Source organism: Bactrocera oleae, chromosome 5 (assembly GCF_042242935.1).
Source record: "Bactrocera oleae isolate idBacOlea1 chromosome 5, idBacOlea1, whole genome shotgun sequence".
NCBI classification, from domain to species: domain Eukaryota; kingdom Metazoa; phylum Arthropoda; class Insecta; order Diptera; family Tephritidae; genus Bactrocera; species Bactrocera oleae.
Genome location: NC_091539.1, coordinates 73204926 through 73219207, shown reverse-complemented (window position 1 = coordinate 73219207; position 14282 = coordinate 73204926). Strand labels below are relative to the sequence as shown.

The window sequence follows — 14282 nt, the reverse complement described above, 5'->3', positions numbered from 1 at the left end:
TGATATACTCGTATTTACATCAAGCCAATTATTATTTAATAAATTACAGTTTTGTATTTTGTAGGTTCTCTATTGTGGGCATGTCAATGAGACGTCCAAAAGTCGCGTTATTATTTTTATATTTTCGTGATTTGAAAAGTTGTTTCTAGCCGATCCTCTTTCGGCGTTATAATTTTTTTTGTTTCAAAACTATAGTACCTTTAAGTGTGTACCTTTTACGTGATTCCGCCCAGACGAGAAAGAAAACATTAACCAAAACCATTGCGAATTTTTTGTGTAATTTGCGCATCATACCAAGTTACCAAGCTCCAGGTAAATCACAGTCCTATCTCCTCAATAGCTTCGCATACACAGTATGTTGTGACTACATATGTATGTATGTATGTATATAATCATTGCAATACAAGGAAAAAACAAAGACTAAAATATATTTTTTCTCAATATCAAAATGTCTTTAGCCCACTTCTTGCGGATATTTTATTCATCAATCGAAGGTTCTAACTGCAAATACTACAACACATCGAATTTTACAATAAAACAATTTATATTAATTGTGATCACAGTTGTATAGATGGTTTATATTGCACTTCGTTCCTTACAATGCACAAATGTTGATGATCCTTGAATTCGCCGATATTGGACAAATTCTTAGCTGCAGGTGGAAAATACACATTTCCTTTGAAGTCTTTTGTACAAGATGTTGGCATGTAAACTATATAACACGTGCAAGTGAACTCAATAAATACTCTACATATGTATGTAAACTTAATACTATGCTAATAACTTTGGTATTTGTTACAGACTTCAGACACTACTTTCTTCACTATAGGTTATTGGAAGCATTATATTAGGATTTTCACTAGGGGAATTCGAAGAGTATTGAGAATTCAGATAGTTGGTTTTCCCTTGTAACTGTAAATTTGATGAAGATTTCGTTACAGTGGATGTTGCTGTTGTCGAATTTTTGATCTGATTATTAGAACAAATTGGTGGCTTCGTTCTCAAAACACTGTAATTAGAGCCCGCAGGGTAGACCGCTGCTTTACGTTTGTTCGATTTCTCTCCCAATTGTGAAACCAGTGGAAAATCCTCAGTGCGTGTAAATATAAAATCCTCAGAAGACAGTCGTTTTCGTATGCGACCACCAATCGTTTCACGCTTTATTTGTTTTGTAGGAACATTAGTACTTGTGGAACACGTAGGAATATCAAAGTCGTCAATAGTTTCGGCAGAGTTGCGGTCAGCCAGGTCTGAAACAGAATCGAGTACAGGAAAATGTGACTCGAGAACACCCGGCCTTATGATGAATGCTTCTTCAGGGACACTTTGGCACGCTAAGATACCATTACCGCCAGAATTACTACAGTACATCAATTTACCAGGTGTTGAAAATTGTTCGATAGAAGAATTGGCACTATAAAATGTCGTATCCGCCGATCCATAGCTTGTATGCTCATCCAAAACACCTATTAAAGATCGGTTGTGTTCAAAGAGCAGGGAAAAATTATCTTTAATTTCGGCCACCTCAGCTTCATTCAAAATTTCACTATCACTAGAGGTTAACTTTTTTGTAGTACGATCAGTTGGTTTTTGTTCTACTGCAACACTATCTAACGGATCTAATGATTTTGAACTCTGTTTTGGTTGGAGCATAGTACTTCCAATTGAGTCATGTCCAGTAATGGGGTCATGGTTGGATGCAAGTCGACTGAGACTTTGCACTGATTCGTAACTCTCATCGCTTGAGTCAAAACTTGACTTTTGATTGTTATTGTTGCTATGAACGCCATCAAATATTGGCGGTAATGTTACAAACACTCGGCCCATACGTTTGTATTGATCGACATTGCGACTGTCCTCGGCACAATTAGAAAGATTCTCACTGAATTTCGGTGCTCGTCTCATAATTTTTGGTGTATGCAATTGCGATTCAAATATGCCTTCAAGCACGGCCCGTCCATTCGAATTATCAACGCCCAGATTCAAATTATGAAAATAAAGTTCTATACTATTAGCTAAACTAATAGGAGCACTCGTGCGGGATGATATGCTGGAAATTTCGGATAACGTTTCAGGACTAGCTAAAGGCGCCAAGCCTAGCGAATCATCGTGCAATGAATCTATTGGTCCAGACACATCCGAAGCTCTTCGTAATGTTGTTATGGGTAAATTACGCTTCCGCTTTTCGGCACGAACCGAGTATTGACGATATATGGGCATGTATTTCCCTATTGCCACAGAATCGGGATCAATATCGAAAGCTACAGTCTTTAAGCGTTGAATGGGCAATGGATCACGATCATTTATAATCACCGTAGCAGTTTCGCTCGGTACGGAGGGACTTCGACGCGTAACTGTTGTTATGCTCTCATCAACTGATATATCATATAGAGCCGAGCTTAACTGACTTCGACCTAAAATGCTACCAGCAATCGATGATGTTTTACTTGAATTTAATCCACCGACCGTGGTTATGTCAAATGGAATTTGCAAGTTGGCAAAAGATGTTTCATGGCAGATTTCACGGTGTGTGGTTGGTGTTACATTAATAGAACTTATATTAGGATATGAGTTATGCGAAAGGCGCTTAAGGCTACCCTCAGATTTTAAAACGCTGATTGGGTCGATGGAGCCAATAGGAGATATGCGTTCGACATCAAAGTCATAATGGCTAAAGTCGTTGGATAAAGTGGAGAATGCATTTGATGTCTGACGTTGCGGTTTCCTTGGTCCACTTGCAGTCACAACCTACAACAATAAACGCATGATTTCTTGAGGAATACATTTTGACCAAAAAAAAAATTAACAATGGAAAAACTTAAGCACTGAAATCGTGAAAAATTATAAAATACAAAAATAAGAAGTATTATCAGAAAAGGCCAAACAAACCGTGTCGTACCGGCAGATGTGTTAGCAAATAATATGCACTTATGAGTATATATACTATACCTATAAAGAAGAAAATACACTTTCGCTACAACAACAACAAGAAAATACACTAGAATAAAAGCAAACTTGTTAGCAAATCTTATAGATATTAAAGAGAAATTATATTTGGACAGTGGTCTTGCACAATAGTCGAAGTAGCACTTTTCTGTTTATTTTTTATGTAGTATTAGGCTGGTCTTTTACTGATCGAAATCTGATAATTGATGTCTCATAGCCAACAGTGAAACGTCAATTCTACAATTATAAGCTATTGGGGAGAGGTCGAAGCTAGACTGTTCTTGTAAAGAAGACGTTTAAATAATTGCCACAATTATCATAGGGAAAAGTTTGTGAGGTCGGGTGGTTTTTAAACTTGCAAATACGATGATGAGCACCAACTATAATATACCGAAAGTAACTATGTACGTACGCATGGTTATATAACTTGTGTGGCCATACAGTTTAATGGGAAAGAAAAATACAATACAGGCACAAATAAATAAACAAGACACATTTGTGTGCAACTTTATTATGAAACTAATTAGGTGAATAATAAAATTTAATAAAATCCATAATTTAATAAATAATTTAAAAAACAAATTGCGTAAAAATGACAAATTTTGGTCAATTAAAATTATCGTACTTCTATTATCGTATTAGTCTTTAATTTCAGTTAAAGCTTCAAAATGAAGAAGTCAAATAATATATGGACAATACATATATACTTATAAATATACTATTCTGCTCTTAATATATTGTAATTGAATGAAAGTCTTAAGTGCATATACATTTTTGAAAGTAAATAACAATAGGTCAAATAAACAGTCTGGCTATAAACAAACATAGGCAAGCTTTGAGCTGCTTTAAAAGAAAAACTAAAAAAATAATTGTGATGTCTAAGACTCAGTACTGATTAATGATGAATTGCTACCATCGGTAGCGCCGGCAATTACCTTTTTTAGCGCCGCAAGCACTTTATCGGGCATGTGATCCTGCAACATAACGGGTGAGATGAGCACTTCGTCGAAATCGTATGTATCGGCCCAAATCGCCTGATAGACTGGTTCATGGCTCTTTAGAACACTTCTGCAATCATAAAAGATAATAAACTCAAATGAAAATATGATGTATTGATCTAATTTATTTTACTTAATTTTATATTATATGCATGCACAAATAGATATGTGAAACCGAATTATACCTAACGATTTAATCTCACAATTGGGTCCCTAACATACTGAAAAACCATGCAAATCGTAAAGTATTAAGTAAACAAAATATTGGGCGAAATCAACCTCGTAAAAATTAAATATTAATTAGAAACAAATCTAACCTTTACTTATAATTGTACGTAATTTGATCTAGGATTTATCACATTTATTTATACTGTGCATATTTTGGCTATATGTATATGAAGATCATGCCAAACATTTTTTACATGCATTCATACTGTAAAAGTTTAATGTTTGTATATACATAGAGCTAGATTTCGATATAGAAATGCCTACCTCCAACCGCTGTCGTACTTTTGCCTGAAATATTAATAAATTTTATTGAAACCCCGTCATTGAAAATAGTATTATAAAGATATGTAAACAGTAACAAAACTCCTATTCTTAATATTTGACTATGTTTGAAATATTTTGTCCGACATTCTGACATACATACATATAAAGTCTAGAGAAATCCATTGATTTTGCATTAAATTGATATGATTAGTGATTTTCAATGTATGAAATAATCGGGTTGTTGAAATTCAAATTTTATAGGATGCTAAATTCATTAGTTAGAAATTGTAATTCAATCATTTTTAAACCATACTTTTTATCTTTGTGTGTAAATATTTTTTAATAGATTTGTGATAAATAAATAATATAGACTTACTCTTCTGGTTTAGGATGATGACGTACTATGTGAATTATTCGCCCAGGAGGGTATAGTGGCTACAAATTATTGAAATTTATACAAAGAATGAGATATACATTTGATGTGAGTGTATATTATTAGTCAATCGTGCTTAATTGAAATATATTTTTTAATGTTATTTATTTACACCATGGGATATTAATTCAATACCCCTCGATTAATTAAGCACGATCGGTTCTTTTGTTTTACATGTGTTTACCTGATGTAATGTCAAGGCAATGGAACTATCTGTAGGATGTGCACTTGTGGAACGTGCTGAGTCTCTTTGCTGGAATTTCATAAAATGCGATATTTTAAAACATATATATATTTTTTAATGTCTTTTAAGAAAAACATATATAGTGAGTTTAACATACTTCTTGATATTGATTAATATGAGTGTCTTTGCCGGACATCTCAACAACTGATGTTGGCTCAGGTCCACATCCACAGCAAATGACTGAACATGATATTGTTTTCCACTGGTTTACAAATTATGTTTACATATGAAAATTGGTTAAACAATTGACCTTGATTAACTTACTTTGGGATCAACACTCCTCTGGATTGCATTAATTAAGTCCGCACGCAAAGCTTCCATTTGGTGTAATCCAATGCGAGGTACGACATCTTTCCCCAAAACAATGGATGTGATAAACGATTTGGTATATTCTACCGCTGGCATGCTGTAGAATATGTAATAATAATTTTATTTTAAATGATATTTTTGAACATAAAATAATTTTACTTCAAATGATACTTATGAAAGTGACATGTATGATTTGACTTAGTTCATTACCTTAGCAGACCGCCTGGTGGTGAGTAGCTGAAACACTGCAATGACGGATAGTCAGCCTTCATTAATATGGCTAAAATAGCTGCAGTTCCTGCACCCAGAGAATGACCTACTAAGACTAGTCCAAATGAACTTGTTTCCCTATCACGATTATGACTTAGCGCACGCTCGATCAGTCCTTCTTCCTCTAATTTATTTTTAATGTAAATAGCTGCCTGCACCATGCCTTTGTGGCCAAGCCAGTCATCGCGCGGTGGAGAGAGCGGCAATACCTCCCCATCGGCGTTTAAATCGGTGAGTATATCCTTCATACTTAAAGTACCACGTATGCTGACCACAATTTTCTTCTGCGTGTAATCTACAGCCACAAAGAATGGGGTCTCTCCGACATCAACATGATACGTGGCGTAAATTATTTCTACATCACCAACTTGAAGAGTTTTCTTGAGGGCGGCATAATTACAAAAACAACAGTTATCTTCTATAACAGATGGTGTTTCAGTTTGGGGACGGCAACAACATGTAAAGCATCTGAATTCAAAATAACCAATATTAAAAGATAAGTACTTGTACATATTTAAGAAACTTTAAGTCACTCACTTTAATTCAGGCAATAAGTTGTACATTTTCGATCGGTTTATTATAAAATACATTGGCCAGCCGTAAGCACCCTGAGCAAAATACATATAGTGTATAACTGTTTGGAAGAAATCATAGTTTTTTGTATCATTCAGAGCTAGAAACTGTGTGCGGTCAGTGATAGGAACGCCGCTCAAGAATTCGTATGTGCCATTTTTTCTCTGTGTAAATAAAATTACAATAGACATACAAGCATATTAATTAATAAATTATACGAAATATATGGACGTATTTAGGTACATATGTATATTGGACCGGATTTATTTACAGAGACCCAAAGAATATAAACTGCAAATATGCTGCAAATATTCTACGGATCATTCTGAACATCTGTGATTGAGAGAATATGTGTCTAAAACCGGTTTGTTAAGTATAGATTCTTACTTCTGCAAAATATACGTAATCTTAGCTTTTTAATTAAAGGCAGGTTTCCGGAAAATAAAAAATCTGAATAATCGGTTGTATGGGAGATATGTGATATAGTTGTCCGATCTGCCCAATTTCGACAAATGATCAAAAGAATATCACAATGCATCAATATTTTAAGTTTCATTCAGATACTTTAAAAACTGGCGAAGACATTTTTATTATTCTTAAATCCGTCTTAAAAGTCACTGGCTCGGCACTGGATCACTAAAGACCATTCGTATTATCAACGCCCAGATTCAAATTATGAAGATAAAGTTCTATACTATTAGCTAAACTAATAGGAAGACTTGTGCAGAATGCTGGAAATTTCGAATAGAAATAGGCAAAGTTGTTCAAAATGATCCGTAAAACTTTTCTCGCATATGCGATTTTATAGAAAACAAATCGCCCCGCTCTAATGTATATGCTATTTTTACTTTATATTTCTGTGGTCGATAGTAATAATTCATTAAAATGTTAATATATTATTTTAAATCTTAATATATTAATATTGACCTGCCGAACAACAGCTTCTCGTTCTAGCTTCTGAAATTTTCGTAATAGCACCAAACCTGCAACAACGTCTGAGGGCACCACATCAAGTTCCCGAAAAAAATCACTCAGCAATCGGGCTATGTCGGTGAAGGAGTTTCGATTACGATCTGTTCCACCCATACAACAGAATAACAAGCGGCATCGATGATCCCAACTGTCTTGATAAGCGCGCATGACTTTTCTGTAAAACATGTACATAAATATATGTATGTTTAACCAAGAACTGTCGATTATGGTACATATATGTAAATGAACTAACCGTTGACGCCAATTGCGATTCATACTGCCACTACGCTTGTAATTGAAACGAGATTCAGTTTCTCTCATTGATCTTTGATACTTTTTCATTTTGACCCAAGAACGTCCTGCAGCATCGAATGTACACCAAATAGTAATGAGAGTTATGAACACCAAAGCCCAATTGCAAACTACTATAGCTGAAAATGTATTAATATACATTAATTAGAAATAGCGAAAATTTAAATAATCAAAATGCAGTAATTACCCATGAAAAATTTCTTGGCCTCATCGATGGGTGCGTCAAAGTAACAGTTTGTTAACCACATTGTACTTAACACTAACCATGTAATATCAAAAAATATCACCACTGGCGAAAGAGAAAAAGGGAAATTTCAGGGATATGTACTACCTAATAAATGTTTAAAATTATTTTTACAGGCATTGCTAAGGCCAACTAAAGTTTTTAAAGGAATTATGCACAATAAATTGCTTTTGTTGAAATAAATATTTGCGTAAATATGCTCGTAACCTTGACTTATTATTCACGAATAGTATGTATGTATATATAAGGGCTTACTATATAGACTGTTGCCAAAATACATATATTATAATTAAATATCATGTCTGTCTCACGAGAACCTTAGCCATTAGGCAAGATGCATGCGCATGAAAAATGTGCACTTACTGCTTTTTAAATATATCCAAAAATTTATCGTTGTTCGTGCGGCAGAGTCTAATATACTACCTCGCATAGATATAATGCAGATGCCTGCCTCAACGCAAACTGAACCTGAAAATAAAATAAAAACAATTAATATGTTAAAAGAGTATCTCCTGCTGTAAGTTTTAAAAGTTTATAAACAATGTTTACCAAGTAATATTGCCAAATAGCATATTTGAAGATAGAATAGTAACTTCACGTTCAAAATTGCAAGATCATAATCCAGGATCAATAGTGATATTAGCACAATTACAAAGCTTTGAGAAAAACACGTTTGATTATTGCATAGGCGTATTGATTTAATTAACTTACCATATAAGATGTGTAGTTAACAAAAAAGCTCCAGGTACTACGAGATCGTCTGAGCCCACCGACCAACGGCGTCGGAAAACAACAAGTCCAGGCATCTAGACGGGGTTACAGAAAACAATAAAATAAAAAAGAGAATCACAAAATATGTATAAATAATAACGCAAGATACTTTGCCTTGGTAATGGAATTCTAGTTCACTTGGTTTACCATATTATATATACAATACATTTATTCTCAATCACGACAATTTCATACACCAATATGTCAATTGAACCTACATGTGCGAGGGTAGTCCAATAAATATTTAGCCTCTTCGTCCGATGGCGTAACTATGGCAAGAGAAATTTATTATCTTGTGCTTTTGTTTTGACCGCATGTGAGAGGAACGAGTCCGCGAGTTTTGGAAGGGACGTCGTCTAAGATTGTTTGGATGCTTTATTTGATGACTCTTTCCCTTTGATCTCAACCATTATGACTTGGTATAACAAGTTGCAATGTGATCCCACTTTTGTTTTCGACGATCCACACCCTTGTGGCCCGAAAACGACTATCATCGATATTTTGGTAGACCGCGAATTTAAGGTAAGCGCTATAACTGAGATAGTAGGCATCTCATAAAACCACATGGGTCCTCTATGAAGTATTGGGCTTGAGAATGCTATCGGCGCGATGGGTGCCGCGTTTACTCACTCTGGCCTACAAGTGTCACCGGTAACCACTTCTGTTTAAACGCAATTCGAAGTAGTTTCTCCCTCGTTTAGTGACCGTCGGTTAAACATGATGCACACTGGGGCCAAAGAACAATGTGAATAGTGGACTTAATTCAGCGGCCGAAAAGTTAATGGCCTGAGGGCAAAACAGTTATACTTTACTGTGTCGATATAATTGGGCCTGTCCGACACCGAATTGCAATGAAAAAATGGCATTTTAGGCGACGAAAAAGTGCTCTTTTACCAATACAACGCAATTCCGCCGTCGCCATTGCAAAAATGGTCAAAATTCAGCTGCAATAACCATACTCTCCAGATTTGGCACGCTGTGATTTCTTTTTGTTTCTAAACTTGAAAGAGTGACTCTGCGGACAGAAATTTGAGTTGAATGAGGAGATTACGGAGGCCAGGGAGGCCTATTTTACAGTGAAAGAATTGCTGGTTGGTGCATCGCTGGGTCAAGTGTATCGAGCTATAAAAAAACCATGTTGAGAAATAAACCAAGTTCTTTTGTAATTTTCGTTTTTCTTCTGAAGGCTAAATATTTTTTGGGTCGCCCTCGTAGGTATAGTACATATGTATTAGTAGTGAGAAGACTAAAGAAAGAGCATAATCGAATCTTTGTTACAACATTTAAGTCTTTTTAAAGTAAAGAAATATAAATCTTGGTTTCAGAGATATACACGAACAGTCATTTAAAATCGAACAACTTAAAGTACAAAAAAATTAAATGTTGGAATCATTTCGTGAAATCGCAACTATTTTCGATTGATGCCGAATTTATAACGACTAAGAGAAATTTTATCTTACAAAAGTTTGCAATTAACTGTATCTGAGTGCTTCTTAGATATTATATATTTTGCAATCGCTTTTATTTGTTTGTATTCATTTATATATACATACAATAAAATTATCATATATCATATAATATGTATATGCATATATAAATAAAAATTTAAACATATCCTATAACATTAAATATATCATTAAATTAGAAATTACCTTTGAATGTTCTTAATAGTAATCAACTGTTACTGTACTGGCGGTAATGGAAGAAGTCAGCGTGATGCAGATAAATTGAACAGAAAACTTGAAAACTCTGCCATTTGGCCTCCACACGCATTAGCCTCAGAACCGTCAATCACTTTCTTTAACGTATTTCCTTCTCTGGCATATGACAGTTTGCACTTCAACCCACTGTGAATTCTTTAATTATCTATGAATTGTCCATCCAGGCCACGCGTTTTGAGTGAATAAACAACATTTTGCATTAAAAATATCATTGGACGATTCTTATTGTATTAGGGAAACCATATATACAAAGTTATTTTACATTATATATTGCGATGTACATATGTGTAAATGCATATGTACCTGAGTATGATTAGAAATATAAGATGCACCGGCGGCATATGAACTTTTGGAACATCAGTCCGACGCCAAACAAAAGCAGTACTAGGCCAATGCTAGATTTCGATCGATAAATGCACGGATTTGAATTTGAGGAGCACGTTTTGGAGTAATCTGAAGACGCTACAATTCACGTATTCACATTTTGTATATAACTTAGTTAACAATCACTTATTTTAACCCACGAAATAGTATCGATTTGGTTAGGTTAACTATACATTTTTGAATGTACATATGTACATATGCATGTATATTTTTTTTTACTTTTTTATTTATATATTTGTACTAAAATGATGTATGCATAATAATATATATAAATATACACACATGCGTGTTTATAGCTTTTATCATTTCCAAATTTTTGCTACATCCACTCTTGCAACGCTCCCGCTACAACAAACGTGCACATTTGTATATTACTCAACGATGTCGACGGCGATGCCATCTTCAACGTCAACGCTAACGTCAAGAGCAGTAGTATTGGCGAAAGCGACCAAACATTAATATGTCGATGGTCAGCATGCATGAAATCGTCACATACACACTACTTTTTTAACAGTTTATACTTAATTCTCATACCAACAATTCTCAGATCTTTTGGAGATAAAGTTCAAATGTGTGTCCTTTGTATTTTATTGGCAGAATAAATTACTTCATTATTAACGAAAATTTGTTAACAATAGATCCCGCACGAAAATTAAAAGTAAACCCAAATCACAAGCCATATAAATACAACAACCCAAAATTTGCACATCCACTCTCTTCGTTAACACAATCGAAAATGATATGGAATTTAAAGTGAAATGTGAAATTATACTCTACTCACTTTATCTGTATACAATTGTACACAAACATTCTCTCTGGATGCTCAGTATGACATATTACTAGAGAATAAGAATAATTTTACATTGCGCATTCTCATTTTATTCATGTTCTCTTGTAGAAATGTTGCAACTAAAATATTTTCGAGGCAATATTGTCTAAATAAATTTTAACATTATAAATTTTATATTACTTAAGATTAAGTTAACGTTTTTGATATGCAATCAGATAAACTTTGTATGATAACTGTAATATAACATTTCTTTAATTATTTAGTTTTGCAATAAAAGTAATAAGTATATACAATTATTAGCGTTTGATATTTTGAAAATAAAAATATTTCGGGATCCGGTATTGAATTCTCTATAGCGTTTATTAGTTATAATGACTAAAAGTTAGGTTGCCATATTTTTATTGTTTTTCAAATTTTCTACGGAATCAAAAGGCTTTAATATGGGAAATTGTTTGTATAGGTGGATAAAGTCTTTATTTCTTACTTTGGACTTAGGGAATAAACAATAAACAATGATTGGACTTGTGTTGTATCATTATATATAATCCATCAATTGAGATGCTCTTTAGTCATATCTCGAAAAACTTCCTAGCGTCACGGCTAACAAAACTCCAATTGAGAGAATTAGTGCGGAAGCTAACACATAACACCGTGCAATTCATAAGGGTTTTGCAGGTCCGTGTCCAGAGGCCCCGAACTGTAATCATAGGAAATCATTAATGTTCTAATTAATGATTTTGCATAATTGATAACTCAAAATTGCCCAAAACTAGTATTTACGTATGGAGAGCTACAACTAAAGACATAAATTTTATGAATATTACATATTTTAAGATAAATTATTCTATATTAATATAACAAGATCTTATTGAAGAAGCAATCTCTTCGATTTTTTTCTCTATAAAACTTTGATGACTTCATCTGGATCGACAGCAATATCCCAATGAATTGAAATCAAAGCTAGTGCGCTGAGCCTATTATGACCCATTACAATTTCTGTACTAAAGCGTTGATGCATGTTATAAAAAATGCGACTCTGAAGTAAGCTACACTTGATCAAGTTTACGGACTAGGATAGTTTTTATGTCGGGAACTAATTCTTGGAGCGCTTGCCCGACAACTAAATCATATCTAGCTTAAGCCCTTTACAATGCTCCCGAATGACGTTGGTGAGATTTTCTCAGCACTGATCATCTATTGGAACGAATCCAAGGAAATCTTCTCCTAGTACAGGAACATTCTTCGAAAAATTGACGTAATGCCGACATAGGTAAAACTATTCAGTGTCCGAGACATTAATGGCTTATTCGCAGAGAGGGTTATTGTATATTGTACAGTTTTTTTCAACCGATTACAAGTACATAAGTTTTGGTACAGAGTTTCGGTTAGTAATTGTCAATTGGGCCTTGAGAAACTCATAGAAATTTTATTAGAAATCTTTGGTAGCGCTGTTGGGAAATCAACTGGTGATTTAATCGATGGGCCGCTTTGTGAGTAGCTTATTGTTTCATTGAGAAATGGCCATATACGATATGATATACATATATATCGTAATTTTCTGATTTCCTGCTATAAGCTATAAGCCAAGGCCGGAATAATGGAAAACTCAGATAATAACCACACCCACTTTCCATATAACGGTTTTGTTGAAAACTACTAAAAGTGTGATAACTCACTGAAGAAATGCGCCACAAGCATTAAATTTCACAACCATGATGATAGGGACGAGCCTTATAGAAGCAGATGTAAAAATTGGACAATTGTTGGATGAGTACCGCTCATCCAATTAAACATCAACAAAGTTATCAGAATAAGACCTTGCATAAATTGGGCCATCAAGCTTTTTATCTTACGCCCAAAAATTCGAAATTGAATCATAACTTGTCAAAGGACCAGACATCAAATTTGTATACTCAGTGCATATGGCTAGCTTTTTACCGAACATATCTGTTAATCTGTGAAATCTAGTATTGAAATTTGGGGAGAATACTTTTGTGCTGACAGCATGTCTTTGTGCCAAAAATGGGTAAAACCGGGACAAAACTTCCCTCAGCCTCCATAGTAAATTCCTCCTTCTAGTAAATTGTAATTATCTACCACCAAATTTAACTTGGAATGACAAAAACTTCTACATTTTCACATATTTATATATAAATCTTTATTATCGCCTTTGAAATAGACTCCTGAGCCAGTAAAAGCATGGCAATACAGTGCAAAAAGAAGGAGAAATTTCAAAATGAACTTAAGAAAAGCCGGTAGCAGAGGGCAGTCTTTGTACTCGGAAAGATAGTCAAGGAGCAGGATGCTGGCGCCTCAGTTACCGTGGAGGAGATAAAGCGCCAAACACAGATTGTGAAGGAGTACGAAAGTTTTCTGAAAAATAAGCAATCCGAACCTCCCGGTGAGACCGCCAAAACAAACTGTCAGAAAAGGAATCGCTCTCACAACTAAACGTTGGAAACTCTGCCCAATAAACCTAAGCAGGAAGAAGCCGAACCAACAGCTACACACGTTTGCATGTAGGCTAGGAACTGCCTTCAAGTGTCTATAATAGACGGAAACTCCTCCTGGAGTTTGACTCTTCGGAAACCATTAGGGGATGCAGGGTAATTGAGTGCGCGGAGCAGGCGGGTAGTGTTGCCAAACTTAGCGACGCATTTGAAGGTCTCAAAAGAGACCTCGTGCTCGTATTTGGTTGACCCCTCTAAAAGAGAGATGCGAAAAACTTCTGCGATGTATTAGGCTGCAGAACAAGTCGGTACCAGGAATAGACGACTGGTAGCTTATTAAAGAGGAGAAATCAAATAAATCGAGCAGAGTCAT

General features: G+C 34.7%; 1 protein-coding gene across 8 annotated transcripts; it reads right to left on the bottom strand.

The window, feature by feature from the left end:
- Nucleotides 1-428: 428 nt before the first annotated feature.
- On the bottom strand, nt 429-11400 carry inaE (inactivation no afterpotential E). 8 transcript variants are annotated; one of them, XM_036365242.2, is made up of 18 exons: nt 11204-11400; nt 10589-11014; nt 10217-10430; nt 8505-8599; nt 8343-8449; nt 8157-8261; nt 7737-7838; nt 7491-7668; nt 7193-7412; nt 6230-6429; nt 5633-6160; nt 5378-5519; nt 5211-5315; nt 5054-5122; nt 4813-4871; nt 4437-4460; nt 3882-4014; nt 429-2748 (listed from the first exon to the last, which is right to left on the bottom strand). In XM_036365242.2, exons 4-18 carry the CDS (start codon nt 8597-8599, stop codon nt 805-807), a joined length of 4011 nt encoding a protein of 1336 aa, XP_036221135.1. In that variant the 5' UTR covers nt 10217-10430; nt 10589-11014; nt 11204-11400; the 3' UTR covers nt 429-804. The 8 variants fall into 8 exon arrangements, with proteins under 8 accessions (XP_036221135.1, XP_036221134.1, XP_036221133.1 ...); XM_036365241.2 differs by having other exon boundaries at nt 10217-10506; nt 10589-11400; XM_036365240.2 differs by having other exon boundaries at nt 10589-11400.
- Between the last annotated feature and the right edge of the window lie 2882 nt (nt 11401-14282).